General features: G+C 45.5%; 2 protein-coding genes and 2 long non-coding RNA genes across 4 annotated transcripts; 2 read left to right on the top strand and 2 right to left on the bottom strand.

Moving 5' to 3' along the window:
* Positions 1 to 1863: 1863 nt before the first annotated feature.
* Positions 1864 to 2877, bottom strand: june (JunE proto-oncogene, AP-1 transcription factor subunit). Its single transcript, XM_053410699.1, has one exon. It carries the CDS (start codon positions 2869 to 2871, stop codon positions 1864 to 1866), a length of 1008 nt encoding a protein of 335 aa, XP_053266674.1. The 5' UTR covers positions 2872 to 2877.
* A 6335-nt stretch (positions 2878 to 9212) lies between these two features.
* Positions 9213 to 19156, bottom strand: LOC128424770 (leukemia inhibitory factor receptor). The gene is made up of 17 exons (XM_053411151.1): positions 18506 to 19156; positions 17467 to 17627; positions 16646 to 16799; positions 16296 to 16568; positions 15148 to 15265; positions 14271 to 14404; positions 13974 to 14113; positions 13738 to 13891; positions 13473 to 13534; positions 12927 to 13155; positions 12688 to 12855; positions 12500 to 12601; positions 11141 to 11317; positions 10694 to 10822; positions 10509 to 10602; positions 10372 to 10438; positions 9213 to 10203 (listed from the first exon to the last, which is right to left on the bottom strand). The coding sequence occupies exons 1-17, from the start codon at positions 18624 to 18626 to the stop codon at positions 9838 to 9840; spliced, it is 2649 nt and encodes an 882-aa protein (XP_053267126.1). The 5' UTR covers positions 18627 to 19156; the 3' UTR covers positions 9213 to 9837.
* LOC128424804 (uncharacterized) lies at positions 10379 to 15005 on the top strand. Its single transcript, XR_008333059.1, has 2 exons — positions 10379 to 10910; positions 14229 to 15005. It is a non-coding gene; the product is annotated as an uncharacterized LOC128424804 (long non-coding RNA).
* LOC128424802 (uncharacterized) lies at positions 18462 to 20735 on the top strand. Its single transcript, XR_008333055.1, has 4 exons — positions 18462 to 19143; positions 19974 to 20107; positions 20265 to 20404; positions 20487 to 20735. It is a non-coding gene; the product is annotated as an uncharacterized LOC128424802 (long non-coding RNA).

Genomic DNA, 20735 nt, shown 5'->3' with positions numbered 1-20735 from the left:
TTTTATCTTGAGTGATGATGATTAACGTTTGTGACTCAGTTTAACCACAACTCGTCGACGGCTCACATTCAACCTGATTGGTCCAAGTTACAGAGTTAATCTTAATATTCACATGAAGCTGATGAAGAGGGAAACTTTCTGTTTGTGTAAAATCCTCTGAAGACGGAAACTGGACCTGAAGACATCAGCTTCATGTTTCACTTCATAAAGGTTTTAATATATATATATGTGTGTGTGTGTGTGTGTGTGTGTGTGTGTGTGTGTGTGTGTCTGTGAGAGTGTGTGTGTGTGAGAGTGTGAAAGTGGGTGCAGTGTTGAGTTCTGTTGCTCTGATTCAGCGACAGAGAAACTTGATGAGTCATCGATGAGTTAAACAACCAAATCATACGTGGACAAAAGTATGTGGACAGCCACTCACTGTATGAGGCTGTTCTCATGTATTTGTCTTATGGCCGAATGTGTAACCGTCCACATACATGGATCCTAACACAGAGGAGTTCACATAGTATTCATTCATCTGGATTTATAACAATAACTCAAGTTTCTGATCAAAATGGAAAAACCCTGATGTAAATCTGAAGATTTGATTATTTCATCATTTCATTCATTTGTCATTTTATAGTAAAAACGAAAGCAGGAATCATGAGGAAAAATAAAATCTGTAAAATCTTCACGTGTCTTGTACAGTTTCCTTCCCTCACGTGCACGTGCTCAGTAACGATCACGTGCACGTGTTCAGTAACGATCACGTGCACGTGCTCAGTAACGATCACGTGCACGTGCTCAGTAACGATCACGTGCACGACAGCAAGGACAGAAACAAGCAGCAGTAATCATAATCATTATTATTACAACATTTATCACAGTGTGACTCAAATTAATAAAAGACTTTCATGATAAATACACAAAGAGTTTAAATCCAATCAGATCGTTCACACACATTTATTCACAACAGCTTTTATACATTTGTACAAAAATAGAGACGTCATAAACGTCAAGTAAAAAATCTGAAATATTTGCTTTGACACTGAAAACGTGTTGGACACGTGGAGTTCCTGCTGCACTTATCAGCCAATCAGGGGACAGCAGGTCCACTCCATGATCACATGACTGATTCTCCTCATGTCACTCGTGGAAAAGTCCAAATAAAAAGAGACAAATGTGTTTATCAGTTGTTTACTCACCTGTGAAAAGAAAGTAATCAGATTACAAAACACAAACTAAAGTCTGAGGCGTTAAAAAAATAGGACGAATGTAATCTGATTACTTCACTGATGACATAACTTCACTTCTATTGATTATGTTTCATGACACACACACTTACACACTTACACACTTACACTCACACACATAGACTCTCACACACACTTTCACACCCTTACACACTCCCACACACACACACTCTCTCACACTCTCACACACACACACATACACACACTTGCACACACACACAGACAAACACAGACACACACACACTACTCTCTCACTCCCACACATACACACTCTCTCTCACACACACAGACACACACTGTTTGCTGTTTAACAGTCTCTTTAAATTCAATCTGTTTCCATCTGTCTTTTGTTCCGTCTTTTCTTTAAAGTCCAGACGTCTCTCGTGTCGGGCGTTTGTCCCGCCCCTGTCTCCGCCCTTGTCCAAGCCCCGCCTCCTCTGGCTCCATGGTTGATGGTGGTTTTAGTGGGACTGTCAGGCAGCGTGAATCCCTGAGACGTCCTCGTGTCCGGAGACGCCGAGCTGCTCGCTCTCTGCTCGCTCTGACCAAGAGCCCGAGTGAAACCTCCTTCTCCTTGTGTCCCTCGTCCTCAACAGTCCTCGCTGCCCGTCCCTCCTCGTCCTCCTCGTCCTCAGCGGTCCTCGCTGCCCGTCCCTCCTCGTCCTCCTCGTCCAGGCCTGGTGGCGGTCGCGGAGCTGACAGTGATCTGGCAGCCGTTGGTGATGTGACCCTTGACCTTCTGTTTGAGCTGAGCGACCTGCTCCCTCAACGTGGAGGCCGTGGAGGCCAGGTCTGAGTTCTGGGTCTTCAGGACCTTCACCTTCTCCTCCAGCCGTGAGATCCGCTCCAGCTTCCGCTGGCGGCACTTGGACGCGGCGACGCGGTTGCGGAGCTTCTTGCGCTCGGCTTTGATTCGCTCCTGCGTCTCATGGTCGATCGGGGAGAGGGAGGGAGGGGACATGGGGTCACCTGATGGGTGAGGCACCTCGGGGACGGTCTGGGGGACGTCCATGCCTCGGGTGTGAGGCTGAGGTGGTCCACCGTGTCCTGAGCCGCCACCGTACGCTCCCTGCCCTCCAGAATAAGGCATCTGGCCCCGGGTGTAGCTGCTGAGGTTAGTGTAGACGGGGGGGTCAGCGGCGGACATCAGGCTCCTCTGGTAGGCCCCCTGCAGGGAGACGGAGCTGGACGGGGACATGGGGCCGCCTCCCACCAGCTGGTTCTGCTGGTGAAGGTCAGCCAGCGCTTTGACGAAGCCGTCGGCGAATCCTTCTTGTTCGTTGGTCGCCTGGTTGCGGTAGATGAAGGGGTTGGAGGGGGGGCAGGTTGTGACCAGTCCCTGATTGGTCTGAATGATCAGGTGCTCCAGGTCGGGCGACGCCAGCTGCAGCAGGTTCATGTCCCCCGGAGACGCTGCCGAGGCCACCGCCGACATCAGGGAGCTGTTCCCCCCGAGCCCCGGGTTGCTGGTTCCCCCCCTCCCTCCTGTGGCGCCACCGCCGGGGCAGTGATGACTGCCCGGCGCTGACATGGACCTCTTACTCATCAGCATCTTGTGTCCTGGGTACCGCTGGTCCTCAGCGAGGCGTCTGCAGCCGGGGACAGCCGGAGAGTCCTCGTGGTAGAAAGGTGTCTCCATCCTGGTCCTCACTGATGATGAAGAGTATCAGAGGGAATCTTCATAATCAGATTAACCTGAATATCAGAGGAGATTGAGATGTTCCACTGACGTCAGCAGCCGGAGGATGAAGGAGATGATGAAGAGGAGAAGAGGAGGAAGAGGAGGAGAGGACGAAGAGGAGAAGAAAGAAGGAAGAGAAGAAGAGAGAAGGAGATGATGAAGAGGACGAAGAGGACGAAGAGGAGGAGTTCCTGCAGGAAAAATAAACACGTGTGAGAAGAAGAGGAGGGAAAGAATAGTGCGTGGTAAATTAGGAAGTAGCGACATGGTGTGTATGTGTGTGTGTGTGTGTGTGTGTGTGTGTGTGTGTGTGTGTGTGTGTGTGTGTGTGTGTGTCATGTAATCCATCTGTGGTTAGAATCAGGTCAGAGGTTAAAGGTCAGTCTCACAAAAGCATCACATTTCTTATTATATCTTTAAATGATGTGAGTAAATTTCCTCTAGATTGTGGAAAACAACAACTAACCTTGTATATACATAAATATAAATATTACTCCTTGAACAGCCATAAAATCTGAATCTGTCCATTCACAGATAAACATAAACACACACACACACAGACACACACACACACACACACACATATATCATAACTATGTATATACACAACAATACATATATTTATATATTAAAAATCTGTGAACGTTAATATCAATATCTCAAGTAAAGGTCACATTGTTAGCGCTCCCTGGTGGACACCGTACGTCATAGCAACAAAAATGAAAACATACATTTCATGTTATTTATTAACAAATGAACTAAAAATATGTTATAAATAAAAATCAATCACAGCTGCTGTTTTCATCAGTTTTGAGGTTTTATCTTCTTAGCGACTTTATAAAATAATGTTTTAAGAGTTAAAAACAATAACTTTGATCATGTTATAAAATCTAACTGATTAAAGATTAAAGCAGCTTCAGTGTTTTAACACTTTCCCACATCGAGCAACTTCCACATTAAACACTGATTAAAGATGTTAATATAACTGGAATTGATCTGGTTCTTAATCCCATCTGAACTAATCTTATTTCATCTCTTCTTAATAATAATCCAGTGATAACATGTAAACATACATTAATGAAAAGGTGACGTTTACATTAATAGGTTAATAATTAGTCACTTTCACTGAAGCTGTTACGGTTTAATTCTCTTCTCTCCTCAGTTTTTAAAAACAGTAATTCCTTCACATCAGGACACTCCACCGCTCCTCTATCATTCCTCTATCATCCCTCTATCATCCCTCTATCATCCCTCTTTTATCCCTCTACCAACCCTCTATCATTCCTCTATCATCCCTCTATCATCCCTCTATCATCCCTCTATCATCCCTCTTTTATCCCTCTATCATCCCTCTAACACTCCTCTATCATCCTTCTATCATCCCTCTGTCATCCCGCTACCAATCCTCTATCATCCCTCTATCATCCCTCTTTTATCCCTCTATCATCCCTCTAACACTCCTCTATCATCCTTCTATCATCCCTCTGTCATCCCGCTACCAATCCTCTATCATTCCTCTATCATCCCGCTACCACTCCTCTATCATCCCTCTATCATTCCTCTATCATTCCTCTATCATCCCTCTATCATCCCTCTGTCATCCCTCTATCATCCCTCTACCAATCCTCTATCATCCCTCTATCATCCCTCTTTCATCCCTCTGTCATCCCTCTTTCATCCCTCTTTCATCCCTCTATCATTCCTCTTTCATCCCTCTATCATCCCTCTATCATCCCTCTACCACTCCTCTATCATCCCTCTATCATCCCTCTTTCATCCCTCTATCATCCCTCTTTCATCCCTCTTTCATCCCTCTATCATCCCTCTTTCATTCCTCTATCATCCCTCTATCATCCCTCTTTTATTCCTCTATCATTCCTCTACCACTCCTCTATCATCCCTCTATCATCCCTCTGTAAAAACCTCTATCATCCCTCTTTTATCCCTCTACCAACCCTCTATCATTCCTCTATCATTCCTCTATCATCCCTCTATCATCCCTCTGTCATCCCTCTTTTATCCCTCTACCAACCCTCTATCATTCCTCTATCATCCCTCTATCATCCCTCTATCATCCCTCTTTTATTCCTCTATCATTCCTCTACCACTCCTCTATCATCCCTCTATCATCCCTCTGTAAAAACCTCTATCATCCCTCTTTTATCCCTCTACCAACCCTCTATCATTCCTCTATCATTCCTCTATCATCCCTCTATCATCCCTCTGTCATCCCTCTTTTATCCCTCTACCAACCCTCTATCATTCCTCTATCATCCCTCTATCATCCCTCTATCATCCCTCTATCATCCCTCTTTTATCCCTCTATCATCCCTCTAACACTCCTCTATCATCCTTCTATCATCCCTCTATCATCCCGCTACCACTCCTCTATCATCCCTCTATCATTCCTCTATCATTCCTCTATCATCCCTCTATCATCCCTCTGTCATCCCTCTTTTATCCCTCTACCAACCCTCTATCATTCCTCTATCATCCCTCTATCATCCCTCTATCATCCCTCTTTTATCCCTCTATCATCCCTCTAACACTCCTCTATCATCCTTCTATCATCCCTCTATCATCCCTCTATCATCCCTCTAACACTCCTCTATCATCCTTCTATCATCCCTCTATCATCCCGCTACCACTCCTCTATCATCCCTCTATCATCCCTCTACCAATCCTCTATCATCCCTCTATCATCCCTCTTTCATCCCTCTGTCATCCCTCTTTCATCCCTCTTTCATCCCTCTATCATCCCTCTTTCATCCCTCTATCATCCCTCTATCATCCCTCTACCACTCCTCTATCATCCCTCTATCATCCCTCTTTCATCCCTCTATCATCCCTCTTTCATCCCTCTTTCATCCCTCTATCATCCCTCTTTTATCCCTCTATCATCCCTCTAACACTCCTCTATCATCCTTCTATCATCCCTCTATCATCCCTCTATCATCCCTCTAACACTCCTCTATCATCCTTCTATCATCCCTCTATCATCCCGCTACCACTCCTCTATCATCCCTCTATCATCCCTCTACCAATCCTCTATCATCCCTCTATCATCCCTCTTTCATCCCTCTGTCATCCCTCTTTCATCCCTCTTTCATCCCTCTATCATCCCTCTTTCATCCCTCTATCATCCCTCTATCATCCCTCTACCACTCCTCTATCATCCCTCTATCATCCCTCTTTCATCCCTCTATCATCCCTCTTTCATCCCTCTTTCATCCCTCTATCATCCCTCTTTCATCCCTCTATCATCCCTCTTTCATTCCTCTATCATCCCTCTATCATCCCTCTTTTATTCCTCTATCATTCCTCTACCACTCCTCTATCATCCCTCTATCATCCCTCTGTAAAAACCTCTATCATCCCTCTACCATTTCTCTATCATCCCTCTACCAATCCTCTATCATCCCTCTATCATCCCTCTTTTATCCCCCTATCATCCCTCTACCAATCCTCTATCATCCCTCTATCATCCCTCTGTCATCCCTCTATCATCCCTCTATCATCCCTCTGTCATCCCTCTACCAATCCTCTATCATTCCTCTGTCATCCCTCTACCATCCCTCTATCATCCCTCTATCATCCCTCTATCATCCCTCTATCATCCCTCTGTCATCCCTCTACCAATCCTCTATCATCCCTCTATCATCCCTCTATCATCCCTCTGTCATCCCTCTACCACTCCTCTACCATCCCTCTATCATCCCTCTATCATTCCTCTGTCATCCCTCTATCATCGCTCCACACATACTACACCTCCACCTCTCTTCCTCCTGTTGGTTGATTCAGGTTCAGTTTTTTTACAAAGCAGAGACAGAAACAGTCTGTCTGTAATAACAATAATAACAATAATAATAACAATAATAAGAAGAACAAGAACAAGAACAAGAATAATAAGAATGATGATGATGAAGTGATGAAGGTTAATACTCACAGAGAGAAGAAGAAGAAGCAGAAAAGCAGCTGAACAAGATCTGAGATCAGACTGAATGAGTCAGTCACTCTACCCTCTCTCTCTCTACCCTCTCTCTCTCTCTCTCTCGCTCTCTCTCTCTCTCTCTCTCTCTCTCTCTCGCTCTCTCTCTCTCTCTCTCTCTCTCTCGCTCTCTCTCTCTCTCTCTCTCGCTCTCTCTCTCTCGCTCTCTCTCTCTCTCTCTCTCGCTCTCTCTCTCTCTCTCATGTCGTCCACCAGGTGGCGCTCTGACATAAAACTGGTTTTATGTCAGAGCGCCACCTGGTGAGGACCCGTCTCCCAGGACGGACACAAGTCAACAGATCATCAGACTGATGATCTGTTGACTTGTGTCCGTCCTGGGAGACGGGTCCTCACGTGTGTCTCTGAGGTTTCTATGTATTTGTACCTGTTAAAAGGTTTTTAGTAGTTTGTCCTGACTCTTTCTGAGGGTGAAGGACAGAGGATGTCTCACCATGTTAAAGACTATGAGACGAATTGTAATTTGTGAATATGGGCTATACAAATAAAATTTGATTGATTGATTGATTGATGATGATGATGAAGATGATGAAGAACTGAGGTTAGTGAGGTGTTCCTAATAAACTGCTCAGTGAGTTAATACATGAATGTTTTTGTTTCTCCAACATGTTTCCCTCGATTAGCGATGACCGAGTGTGTGTGTGTGTATCGTATGTGTGTATGTGTGTGTGTCTATGAGGGTGTGTGTGTGTATCGTATGTGTATCTGTGTGTGTGTATGTGTATGGGTATCTGTGTGTGTGTGTATAAGAGTGTGTGTGTGTGTATGAGGGTCTGCGTGTGTGTATGTGTGTGTGTGGGTGTGGTTGTCTGTGTTTTAGGGTGTGAGTGTGTGTATGTGTGTATGTGTGTACGTGTATGTGTGTGTTTGTGTGTGTGTGTTTGTGTGCGTATAAGAGTGTACTTGTTGAAGCGTAAAGTAACTAGAAAATTCCTCCTGCCGAGAAATTTCGAATGGGTTCATTCTGGTCCTGGTCGAAAAGAGACTTTTTTGGGGGGGGGGGGGGGGGGGGGGTAGAGACAGACTGGCTGCTTTTAGAGAGAGAGAGAAAATGTATCAGTTTCAGAGAGAAACCCAGAGAGAAAGAGAGAGAGAGAGACTGGTTTAAGAAAGAGAGACAGACTTGATCAGTAGGTGGCGCTATCACTATCACTGTATACACTCACAGGTCTCTTCAGGTCAGGGCTCTGATCATGTGACAGAATTTTGGGACAGATTGCTTAAACTTCATTTTCATACTGACCACTAGGTGGCGCTATCACTATCAGTGTATATGCAGTAATAGTCTTGACTTCATCAGGACTTGAATCTGATCATGTGACAGAATTTTGGGGTCGATTGTTAAAACTTCATCGAACTAATACAGGGAATCTGACGAAGAGCCAATCACATCGTCTTTCAAAATCATTGCTAGATGTTGATTGAAAGAGTTCAATAGTCCCTTCTGGAAATCAATGTATGAGTCCTGCCCTCACCTGGACTTGAACCCTCCACCTCTGGGTCCAAAAATGAGGCCGTGTGAGCAGTTTAGAAACATACTTCTCATTTCATAAATTCTCCTCCTGAAATTATCATTAGTTTTAATGGAAGAGACATTTTTCAAAAACTATAAGTCCTATCTGGAAAATGAAAACATTTTGAGAATCACAACACTACACTACAACAACATATATATATTTTAACCCGGGAGAAGGATCCGGAAATAGTTCCTTGATTTCTCGTGGCGGATATAAGCCCAGGTCAGAGAGATTTGAGAGTGACATGTCTGCGAAGGAAACAATCTCACCACCTCAAATATCTAAAATCCTGTGTGAGGAGTGAGGACCTCCTTTGGGGATTTGAGCAGTCTGAGTACCGGGACCTGAAAACACCTTTTTTCGCACTGTCGCTCTTTTGGTAGAGCGAGCCTGACTCCCACTGTACGAAACTTATTGTTGTAATTCTGTTGAAAACCACTTCTGAAAAGTGCTGTTTAAATAAATGTATTTATCTTTTTTATACTCGCTTTTTACATAATTTCATTCTCATTCTCCTCCGATGAAGAAGAACCAAACTATTGTGAGAGTGACGGACTTTAAGTTTCACTCTGAGTCAAACAGCTGCTGGATTTTGAAAGGCTTGTTTAGCGTGTTTCTGTGTCACTGATATGTTTCATATGTTCAGGAGATGTTGGCTGTGGCCTGTGTTGTGCATGAACTGCAAAAGAACACGTTCATAGAACACGTTCACTTTGATGAGAACGATGAACTGAACGCAACTCAATGACAAATAATGAACATGAACGGTGAACACGTTCATGTTTCAGCGTCTTTATGTGTAACTTTATTAAAGTCCAGCGAACACGACACACTTCTTGTTCGTAACTCCGACACTCCTACCCAATAACCTTTGGACTGTAAACAGATGCACACACAGGCAGACAAATTTGTAAGCTATAAAAAACATTAAAAGTATATAATAAAAAATATCAAAAGAGTCCTGTACTGATAGCATAACATGTCATGTCGACACATGAATGATTCTTACCTCTATATTGTTCTTTCTTCTCCTCCTCTACTTTGCGGTGCTTTCTGAATTGTGCACCTGATAATTTAATATTTTTTTGAATACTCTTTGACTCTAACCTCAGTCTATCACCGCAGCCTGTACGTCAGGGACAGATGGCAAGAGAAAGCAGAGACTACTTCCGATGCAGCTTATTATTATCTGAGGGATTTTTACAAACTGTCTGATAAACATTCCGACAGTAAAGACAAAGTGATGGATACGGTTTTCTTTAACAAGTTAAGTCTTTCATTCTCACTTTCCACCTTAAAACTATGAAATGAACTGAACTATGAACTCGTTCAGAATTTAAATGTTGAAGTATGAACGTGAACTATTCATGTTTACTTGTATGAACTGAACTTTGAACTAGTTCATGAGAGGTGTGAATTGCACAACACTGGCTGTGGCACTAAAATGTAAGTCAAGTCACATGTCATGTGACTCCCTGGTTCCTCTTGAGCCGGGTCGAGGGGGGGGGTCGGAGCTCGGTTTTCTCCGGTGTGCCCCTCCGGAGGCTGCTGGTCCTCAGTCTGCATCATCAGGTCGTAGGACAGGTTCTGAAAAGCGCCTCTGAACGGCGAGGAGGGTAAACCTGACGGAGACGGGAGGGACCTCGGGGGGGAGATGAGGCTCGGTGGAGGCTGGTTGAACTGCGCTCCTGGTTTACGCAGCAGCTGGGGGGGGTCCATGATGTCCACCTCACTGGGACCCTGATCCACGTGAAGACTGTGTTCACCCTGACAGACACAGGGACCACAGCTTCATCACAACTACTAAAGTTACTTCCTCTATTTCTGTTCCTTCAGTAACATGACTCGTTCATATTGTACAATACTGTGTGAATATGTGAGCTTGTTGTCAGACGTTAGAGAACTTCCTCAAATGAAGACATTTTGAGAACCTACTGTTGATCTGAGCCACGTGTCCGTCAGCAGGGGCCTCGGGATGGGGGGGTACACCTTCTGTTTGATGCTGGTGGAGGAAACCATACGTGAAAATAAACCTGGACACTGATTGGTTCAGAGAACGGTCAGAAACTCACCAGGCCCATTGTCTGCAGCAGGCGACACTGACGAGCGTGAGGAGACTGAAAACTGCCACCAGGGAAATGACCACGGTCCTGATCAGGTTATCAGCTGTGGAGTTCAAAAACAGGAGTTCATCACATGAGGCTCTTTGTTTCACTACAGACGATGGATCTGTCTGTGGGTCGAGGAGAGAACGTACTCCGTGAATTGACGTGGACAATTAACTGTTTGGAGCAACATTCTCCGAGCGCAGTGCGAGCCTTCACTGTGAACGTGTAGGAGCTGGTCTTCAGGTCCGAGGCCGTGAGGCTGGTGGACGTCGGCTCGTCTGAACCCAGAGGAAGAAAATAAAGTTACGACCGAGGAGATCAAACTGTAAAGATGAGACATGAGATCAAATCAGGAAGTCCTCAAAGGTTAGTAAACATGTATCACGACCACAGACTGAATAAAGATTAACAACATGACCAAAGTGTGAGGAACGCCCCCTGGTGGCTTCTTCTTGACACCGTAGTTGATATCATTCAGACTTCTACAGGAGAATGTTGAACTGTATCTTCCTACCTTGGATGGTTAAAATATTCAGACAATGATTTTGCCTTGTGTAACCGTTCTGTTGTGTTAAAGTGAGCGGACGCTGTCGTACCTGTGCTCACACTGTGGACTGCTGTGTTGTTGTCCTGCTCGTCCCTGTCAGACCACTCCAGGACGTAGCCTTGGATGAAAGCTGTCTGCTCTTTTAGAGGTATCTGATCCCAGGACAGCTCAACATCGGAACCCTTCTGGTTCGATTTCAAAGCTTTAAACAGGTCGCCTTGGATCCCTGGCAAAACAATCAACATGTAAATCACCGCTGAATGAAGATGCAGCCGGAGAGCGGGTTAGGGTTAGGGTTAGGATAGGGGAAATAGGGTTAGGTGAGGGGAAAATAATCCCACCTCCTTTAAAAAGGTGGCGGGAAGTGCACGGTCCTTCACTCCAGGGGGCTCCCTGGTCCCCATTTGTCACAGGTCCTGTGCTCTCAAACTAATATAGCAGTTATTACACGGTGTTATTACACATACGTGGACTCTTAAATCTACGAACTATTTGAGAATATACATTTTTATGCTTCTTAAACCAACGAACTATTTACAAATATACATTTTTTGATGCTTAGGTCTCTCCACACGTCCGAGGGAGGGTTCGTTGCTTAGTCAGGTAAGTATAAGGTAAGTCAAATTTTAGCTTTTTAAGTCTGGCCCTGTCGCGACGTTTCGAAAGTATTTTTTCTTCTTCAGGCAAGGGCATTTCTTCAAATTAAAGTCAGTCATTAGTCATCCCCAGGGTGGGTCTCTGTGAGAGCTTGCTGTTTAGCTCCTTCTCCGGTCGAGCATGGTGTCAGTCTGAGCCCGGAGAGGGCATCGCACCCCTTTATATATCCCATTTAGCTCCTCCCCTTTTCAAAACCTGCTGGCTCCTTGGCATCACAACTTTCCTCTGTTTCTCAAAACATTATTTTGGTGTGCCAGATTAATAGCTCCAGTTACATATTAATTGGGATTTTTTTGTCCTCTACGTAACCATACTACGCCTAGTTGGGTGGGGTATCTCAGGGTATTTTTGCCATTTTTCTGGTCTTTCTTCCTGTTTATACATTTCCCAATTAAAGCTTTGCAAACCAACTGGTGTGGAGTCTTCGTTTGGTCTTAACCACAAAATAGTGTGGTGAGGTAATTTTAGTTTAATTGCCCTGCTCAGGGGTCAAAGGTTAGGTTTAGGCAAGGGGCCCTGTGGTTAGGGTTAGAATAGAAGGTCCCTGATTAGGGATGGGGGTTTCTGACTATGAGTCATGAAAAACACAGAACTGCTGGACTGAGGACCAGGAAACGAGAACCTGGAGGAGGCACTGGCGGGTTAGGGTTAGGTTTAGGGTTGGGGTTAGGTTTAGGTTTAGGGTTAGGTTTAGGGTTGGGTTAGGGTTAGGGTTAGGGTTAGGTTGGGGTTAGTCGGCGAGTCGTCCTACGCTGCTCCTGGACGTAGCCCTCTCTGGTCTCCAGCAGCAGCGCAGCTCCTCGGGTGCAGGCAGATATGGACATCGAGTATCTCTGTCCTTCTCTCAAGTTTTCTTGAAACAGAAAATATATATTTTAACACAAAGAAAAGCAGCATCACATGAATGCAGCTGTTTTATGGTCAAACATTCCTACGCACTCAAAAAGACGTTGGTCTGAGACACTTTGATCCACGTCACCGTCGAGGGACCCGAGGACGGACACCAGTCCACGATGTAGCCGCAGCTCGCTGCCGGACTGGAGGACCAGGACAGATTGAAGCCGCCGCCGCCGCCCGCCATCCGAGACGCTTTCACTCTGGTCGAGTCTGAAAGGAAGATTTCCAGCCTCAGAGATGATTCAATCATTTGAACTTTAGATATAAAGAATGTGACTCACCCAGTCCAGCAGAGGATGATGATGATGGGGTGATGATGGTCGACGGGGACGAGCTGCCGTTTACATTCCGAGCTGTAACGTTCACAACGTACTGTTGGGTTGTGTCCAGCCTGAGTGTGAAGTTGTTGTGAGTCACTGTGGTTGTGTTGTGTTGTTCTGTCCCTCTGATGTTTGACCAGGTCACTGTGTAGTCCAACACGTGTCCATGACTCTGCTTCTCCAGCAGAATCTGTGTGAACGTCAGAACCTTTAAAAACCTGTAAAACTCTTTAGTGTGTCAAAAGATCAAAGTCTGTGAAAACACAAAGATCCTGGAACATCTCGTCCTCGTCATCGTGATGTGACATCATCACATTTGCATAATGCACGCCCAGTGACGAGTCTGACACGCCCCCTGACAAAACCAGGGCTTCAAGATAAAACTTTAAACAAACGATCAACCTGAACATGTCCCATTTAAATCATTGAAGTTTCTTCTGTTAGTTCTTGTTATTCATAAAGACATTAATAACAACTTGTATTCCAGCTGCGATTCACCTCACTTACTTTCCACATAATTAAAATCTCATTGTCCTTCATCTTCATCCACACGTCCAGAGCGTCTGGAACTGTCGGACAAACCGAAAAGCAGAGAGCAGACTTTCAAACAGTCAGGAGACGTGTTATCAAACCTAGTTTCACGTTCCTCATGATTCCAAACTATTCACAAACACATTCATATAACATTTGAACTGCTAGCAAGTGAGCATCGGATGATAAAGAAAATGAAAGTGTGAATTGCAGAGTGTGAACCGGGTTCTTCTACACTGACCATCTCCCTTAGTGTGGAAGTTGAATGTCGAGCTCCAGTTGCTCCATTTCCAAGAATGTTGAGCTGTGCGACATCGAACTGTCACGTGGTACGACCAGTTTGGAATCAGGTTCATCAAAACTGCCGAATCAAGTCCGACTCCAGAGTTTGTTTTCTGTGAACACGACAGAGACGAGATGAAGTCAGAAGGTTCTCACCTGAAGCAGCTGAGCTCAGCCTCTTGTTGGTCCACTCACCTGAGCTCCAGCAGGACCGAGGTTCACCTCACACGTGACGTTCAGATCTTTGTAGGCTTGAACCTTCCAGCTCCACTTCAGACGGGCGTCTCTGGGATTCACAGTGGAAGCTGTCACTGACTCTGGAGGAAACATGTGAACTGAAACAAAAGTTCAATCAGGTTTCTCCTCAGGTTCTGACCTCAGCTGAGAATATGATTTCAAATGAATATAAAGTGACATCGTTCTTATCATTAATGTTCACTGTGTCTTCAGATGAATGGAGATGATGCTTCAGTCTTATCAGAAACACGTCACCTCTTGTCATCAGGTCTGCTGTGTCCGTCAGTTCCACCGTCCCCAGCTTGTTGTGAGCTCTGAGCGTCCAGCTCCTCTCCCCAGTGGACACGTCCTCTTCACCACTGCAGTTCCCCTGGTGACATGTATACGCACTGAAATACAGATAAATACATTGAACATATTGTTGAGGAAATGTTGACATCCTCCCCATTCCAATATATGTCTCTATATTTTATGTATAGTGCATATTCTGTCTGTACAGGAGAATGTACAGCCTGAGTTCTCCTTTCACCAGCTGCCAGGAAACTTCCAGAACACACATACTACACAACATATAATCCACAAGATTATCCATACATTATTAAACTGAGTAACCACAGAAAATACTGAATTTAATCCACTGAAATAACTTATTTTGAAAAATGTATTTATGAATTTAATTCCTTAAACATTCAACATCACTGAGCTAGATCTTCCCTCAGTAGATCTCTGACCCAGCAGTCCATTAAATATGTCTAAGAATGCTCATTATGATTATCATTATATTCTCTGAAAATGTTCTTTGTTAAATCAGAAGAAAGCATTTGTAAAAAGAATTGATCTAATATTTCATTTATTATCTATGTTCATTTTTCTGGCTGCTACTTCAGTTTTACAGTTTTTATATTCGTGCTTATCTTTAAACACAAATCTTGACTTGACAGGAGCATCAACCTCTTTCTACCTTTCTAATAATAAAAAGAATAATTCCTGGATCTGCATGTTTTTCTGGATTCACTTAAAGAAGATGTGAAGGAAGTGTCAGTAGATTTCTGCTACTGAACGAAGTAAAGCTCTAGAACCCCTGACCTCAGGGTTCAGGACCAACATGTGATCACGTCTTCTGACACGTTACCTTCCAACAAGCTGGTATTCTGTTGGTTGTAGGTGAGTGTCCCGTCCCACCGTCCAGTGACAGTCCACTGATTCCAGATCTGTGGTTTCACACTGAAGCTCTTTATCATCAGGAGGGTCTGAGTTTGAAAAGAAGAAGGTTTGACTTTGCTCTGGTGACATGTTGACTGAAGAACCTGTTTCAGGAACATGTTCAGGTCGTAGTAGAAATCTCTGTTTGCATTAGTAAAATGAATATTTTGACTCTGGTTGAAGGTGAAGAACAGAGGAGGTCTCGTCTTGTTAGAGCCTCTGAGACAAACTGTGATTTGTGAATATGAGCTCTACTAATAAAATGTGATTGATTGATTCAGGGAGAGAAGGAGGAAACTTCCTCATGTTCACATCAGACTCACTCGGACCAAGCTGCTGCTTTCAGGTACAAAAGTTTCACTGTGTGGACAACGTTGGTTTTTTTCAATATTTTCTCGGGATCTTAGATTTTAAATAATTTACCAAAGTTGTGTTTGTAATAATAACATTTTTAAATATTCTGTTGGACGTGGATCACAGCTGAATGAGCTTGAACAGGAAGCGAGGGAGGAAAGGCTCTGTTGGTCAGGAGCCAGAGCAGGAAAAGGAGGGGAGGGAAGTGGGGGGGGGGGGTGGGGGAGGGGAGGGGAGGAGAGGAGAGGAGGAGGAGGGGAGGGGAGAGGAGGAGGAGAGGAGGGGGGGAGGGGAGGAGAGGAGGAGGAGAGGAGGGGAGGGGAGTGGGGGGGTCGGTGGAGCAGCTACATCCCTTTCCTTCTCCCCCCTCAGACACCCCGCCCCCTTCTCTTCTCCTCCTCCTCCTCCTCCTCCTCCTCCTCCTCCTCCTCCTCTCCTGCTTCCTGCTTCCTGAACCTGAAGAGCTGCAGCTGTAACAAACTGTTCAGAATTCTTCATGTTTCACAGTTTCCAGTGTTTTGAACTGATCTCAGTTCAGCTTCACTCTTCAGCTGGTTGTGTCTGTGACTCTCAGTCAGTTGTTCTCTCAGGAGCTGGAACCCACTCAGCAGAGAGAACAGACACTCACACATCATTCAGAACATTTAAAGAAGTTGTACATGTCCCTGACGTTTCTCTGTGGCTCAGAGTTTCATGGTGATGATTAAACAACATCTTACTCACAGCCGATCCAAGCAACAGCTCCATCGTCTGATTCTTGGATTGTACATTTGACGTCAGTGCCGCTGTGGGTCGAGGGCTGGTTCAGGACGAGGGTCAGTGAATAGGTCTGGTTGTTGATCTTTGTGATGATCCCATCAGATTGGTTAGAACCCACCAGGTACATGTGGGAGAAGGTTCCTCCTGCTGGCAGAACACAGCAGAATGTGGCTCTGCTGCCGACCTCGAACACTTGGTCTTGTGGATAAACCCCTGGATCTGTGGAGTTTGTTATTCCTGTAAAATCACAGAATCACAATGAAGCGATGTCGTCGCAGAGTGAATATTTAGGATCAGCAGCGAGTGACTCTGACCTGGGAGGGTTCCTTCTTGTCTCCTGGGGCTGGTGTAGTTTCTGTATCGGACACCGAGTCGGACCGAGAGGGAATCGCACTCTGAGGCCAAGTGGGACGTCCACGTCCAGAGGTGAGAGGATCCGATCTGGTCGGGCGTCACGGTCACGAGAGCCTTCAACATTTTATAAGTTCAAGGTTTATATGTCAGAAGGTGATAGTGCATAGACTGAATAAAGATGGACGACATGTTAGCTCCTTAAAAGTCAAGCCAAATATCTGGATCTCCCCCTGGTGGTTAAAGGCAGAAGAGGTCATAAACCCACCTTCTCCATGTCAGCAGATGGGATGAAATGTCGTGATTGGCAGCTGAGACTGACTCGTGATAGGTCAATCGTGTGTATCACTGCTCCACAGACTGTGACTGCAAACAACGTCATCACCACAAGAGGGCAGCGTTCGATCTGAGATGTTTTAGCTGAATTTGTCTTGATTCACAGTTTGATGATATAAAGAGGAACAACATGACAGTTCCCGAAAGTAAAGCCAAATCATCTGGATCGCCCCCTGGTGGCTGGCTACAGTATAGGTTATAAACCCTGCCTCCTCCTTGTTTATAGATCGGACATGGACTGAACTAAAAAATGAAAGTACAGGTTAAATACATAATTCTTTTTACGTTAAGTTTGGTTTCAATAGGCTAGTTATTTTTAACATATAAAAAGATGGCTGCCCCCACACCTGAGATATTTTGGCTTCATTTGGCATCAGAGGGAGGAGGTGAGCTCAAGTCGTCCATCTTTTTCTACAGAAACTGTGACATAAGACAAATCAGTTCGTACGTGATGAACTTGCTGGTCTCGGACCAGAACCAGCAGCTCATAGACGAGCTCCTCCTCCACAGCAGAGCATGATGGGTCGTCTTCCCACGTCGCCTGGACCGTCTGGTCCCGGGACTTCAGCCACTTCAGCGTCAGATTCTTCGGTCCACAATGCAGAACAACTGAGAGACAGAGGGACAGTGTCACAGCGCTCCCAGTGGCTTACTGGGGTACTACAGGGCCTCGTGTCGATAGTCACAAGAAGAAGCAGCTGCCACTAGTTTGGAGAGATTTACTGTTTACTATCACTTTATTAGCAGATATGACGACATGTGAAGTCTTAATTAGTTAATTTGTTAACAGCAGAATCTCTCATGAAACTTATAAAACTGGTGTTTAGACAGAAAATGAGTCTAATTATCTTTCATATTTATAATGAGTATTAAATATACATTATTATCTTTTTAATGAATAAATCTTCATCACTCCAGATGTGACTGAAGATCTGGAAATCAGGAGGTTGAGCCTCGATAATCAATGTCAGCATCAGGAAATTGTGTTTCAATTTAAATTAAACAAATCTTTTACCAGCTTCATTTACTTAGTTCAATAATATTGATGTTTGTCGTATTTCTACATTTAAACTGTATTTATCTTGGAGGAGGATTCGCTCTGAGTCCTAGTTTTGCAGGAATCAGACGTTTGTGGCCACAGAGCTAATTCGAAGGAAATCAATGGTCGACTTTGACTTCTGAAGAAGCACTTAGGAAATAATGAAATATATGTTTGATTGTGTTAAGTGGCTGTTTGCAGCATTTATGAGCATAAAAAGACGCTAATGGTTCGTGACCGGGGAAGTTTATCTTTGTGTAGATGATGAAGCATGAAGTGCAAACGTTCATGTTCCCACAGGATGAACCACGCAGACGTGTCCTCACCAGGCTCGTTCAGTCCAACTTGTTTATAAAGTGTTTTACAAACATTCACGAGCGTCTTTAGATGAGATTGTTAAACGTTCTTGATGAAGTTATCACAGGTTATTGATGAGATGGTTACTCACCGTGTTCTCCTGTGTTTCCATCCTGTGAGCTGTGGCAGAACAAGGAGAGCAGGATGAATGGGATCATGATATTCCTGGACACAGACTCAGATTTCAAACAGAACAGAAAACATCTGCTCATCCAGCTGTGTCTTCGTGAAAGTCCACTTCCTGAGAGATAGAGAAAAGCCAGTCACAGGGAATCTGCTGCTGTGGATCTCACACAGAAACAAGAAGTCACGTTACTTCCTCTAACAACACTCCCCTTCCTAAGAACTCGACTCTGGGCTAATGATGAGTCACTGCAAGTTTGGACATGTATGTTTAACTTGGAAATGGATTCACAAGAACGTCTTTCAGATTCTCAGTGTGCTCCTCCTCCCGTCCTCATGTTCACTCCTGAGGGAGCGACAGAGAAACATCAGGATCTGTGCAGCTTCTTCAAGACGTTCCTCAGTCACACGTTCCTAACTCAAAGCATCAGATGTTTTCTCCTCCTGCTCCTCAGCCTGGAGCCGCGATGGGAATCTTCTAGTACCAGAGCCTCCTGGCAGGCTGAAGCTGTGGACTCATACCGGACCTCCTCAGGAGGTGAGGAGGAGAGGAGGAGAGGAGGAGTCAGCCTGAAGCTGTGGACTCATACCGGACCTCCTCAGGAGGTGAGGAGGAGAGGAGGAGTCAGGGTGAAGCTGTGGACTCATACCGGACCTCCTCAGGAGGAGAGGAGGAGTCAGGGTGAAGCTGTGGACTCATACCGGACCTCCTCAGGAGGAGAGGAGGAGAGGAGGAGTCAGCCTGAAGCTGTGGACTCATACCGGACCTCCTCAGGAGAAGAGGAGGAGGGGAGGAGAGGAGGAGAGGAGGAGAGGAGGAGGGAAGGAGGGGAGGAAGAAGGAGAGGAGGAGGGAAGGGGAGGAGGAGGGGAGGAGAGGAGGAGAGGAGGAGAGGAAGAAGGAGAGGAGGAGAGGAGGAGAGGAGGAGGGAAGGAAAGGAGGAGGGGAGGAGAGGAGGAGGGGAGGAGAGGAGGAGAGGAGGAGAGGAGGAGGGAAGGAGGGGAGGAAGAAGGAGAGGAGGAGGGAAGGGGAGGAGGAGGGGAGGAGAGGAGGAGAGGAGGAGGGGAGGAGAGGAGGAGAGGAGGAGGGAAGGAGGGGAGGAAGAAGGAGAGGAGGAGGGAAGGAGGGGAGGAAGAAGGAGAGGAGGAGAGGAGGAGGGGAGGAGAGGAGGAGAGGAGGAGAGGAGGAAGAAGGAGAGGAGGAGGGGAGGAGAGGAGGAGAGGAGGAGGGGAGGAGAGGAGGAAGAAGGAGAGGAGAGGAGAGGAGGAGAGGAGGAGAGGAGGAGGGAAGGAGGGGAGGAAGAAGGAGAGGAGGAGGGAAGGAGGAGAGTAGGAGAGAGTCAATCTAACCCTGACTCCTCCCCTCCTCCTCTCCCCTCCCCTCTCCTCCCCTCCTCCTCCCCTCCTCTATGTTCAATGTATTTATCTGTATTTCAGTGCGTATACATGTCTCCGATGGAACTGCAGTGGTGAAGAGGACGTGTCCACTGGGGAGAGGAGCTGGACGCTCAGAGCTCACAACAAGCTGGGGACGGTGGAACTGACGGACACAGCAGACCTGATGACAAGAGGTGACGTGTTTCTGATAAGACTGAAGCATCATCTCCATTCATCTGAAGACACAGTGAACATTAATGATAAGAACGATGTCACTTTATATTCATTTGAAATCATATTCTCAGCTGAGGTCAGAACCTGAGGAGAAACCTGATTGAACTTTTGTTTCAGTTCACATGTGTCCTCCAGAGTCAGTGACAGCTTCCACTGTGAATCCCAGAGACGCCCGTCTGAAGTGGAGCTGGAAGGTTCAAGCCTACAAAGATCTGAACGTCACGTGTGAGGTGAACCTCGGTCCCGCTGGAGCTCAGGTGAGTGGACCAACAAGAGGCTGAGCTCAGCTGCTTCAGGTGAGAACCTTCTGACTTCATCTCGTCTCTGTCGTGTTCACAGAAAACAAACTCTGGAGTCGGACTTGATTCGGCAGTTTTGATGAACCTGATTCCAAACTGGTCGTACCACGTGACAGTTCGATGTCGCACAGCTCAACATTCTTGGAAATGGAGCAACTGGAGCTCGACATTCAACTTCCACACTAACATCTGATGATTAACAGTTCTTTGAAAGTAGAAGATACTTCAGGCACAACTTTGTGAAAGAGCAACATTAAATCAGTAAAAGTTCACAAGCTGTAAAACAAAA

This window comes from Pleuronectes platessa, chromosome 19 (assembly GCF_947347685.1).
Source record: "Pleuronectes platessa chromosome 19, fPlePla1.1, whole genome shotgun sequence".
NCBI lineage: Eukaryota > Metazoa > Chordata > Actinopteri > Pleuronectiformes > Pleuronectidae > Pleuronectes > Pleuronectes platessa.
The sequence above is the reverse complement of the archived record's forward strand: the minus strand, read 5'-3'. Positions and strand labels throughout refer to the sequence as shown.

Coding starts and splice junctions, on each gene's coding strand:
- june (XM_053410699.1), bottom strand. CDS start 2,871: ATGGAGACACCTTTCTACCACGAGGACTCTCCGGCTGTCCCCGGCTGC.
- LOC128424770 (XM_053411151.1), bottom strand. CDS start 18,626: ATGAGCAGATGTTTTCTGTTCTGTTTGAAATCTGAGTCTGTGTCCAGG. Junction 15,266..16,295: donor AGCTGTTGCTTGGATCGGCT/GTGAGTAAGATG, acceptor TTTCAAACTCAG/ACCCTCCTGATGATAAAGAG. Junction 10,439..10,508: donor TGCTGCAGACAATGGGCCTG/GTGAGTTTCTGA, acceptor TTCCTCCACCAG/CATCAAACAGAAGGTGTACC.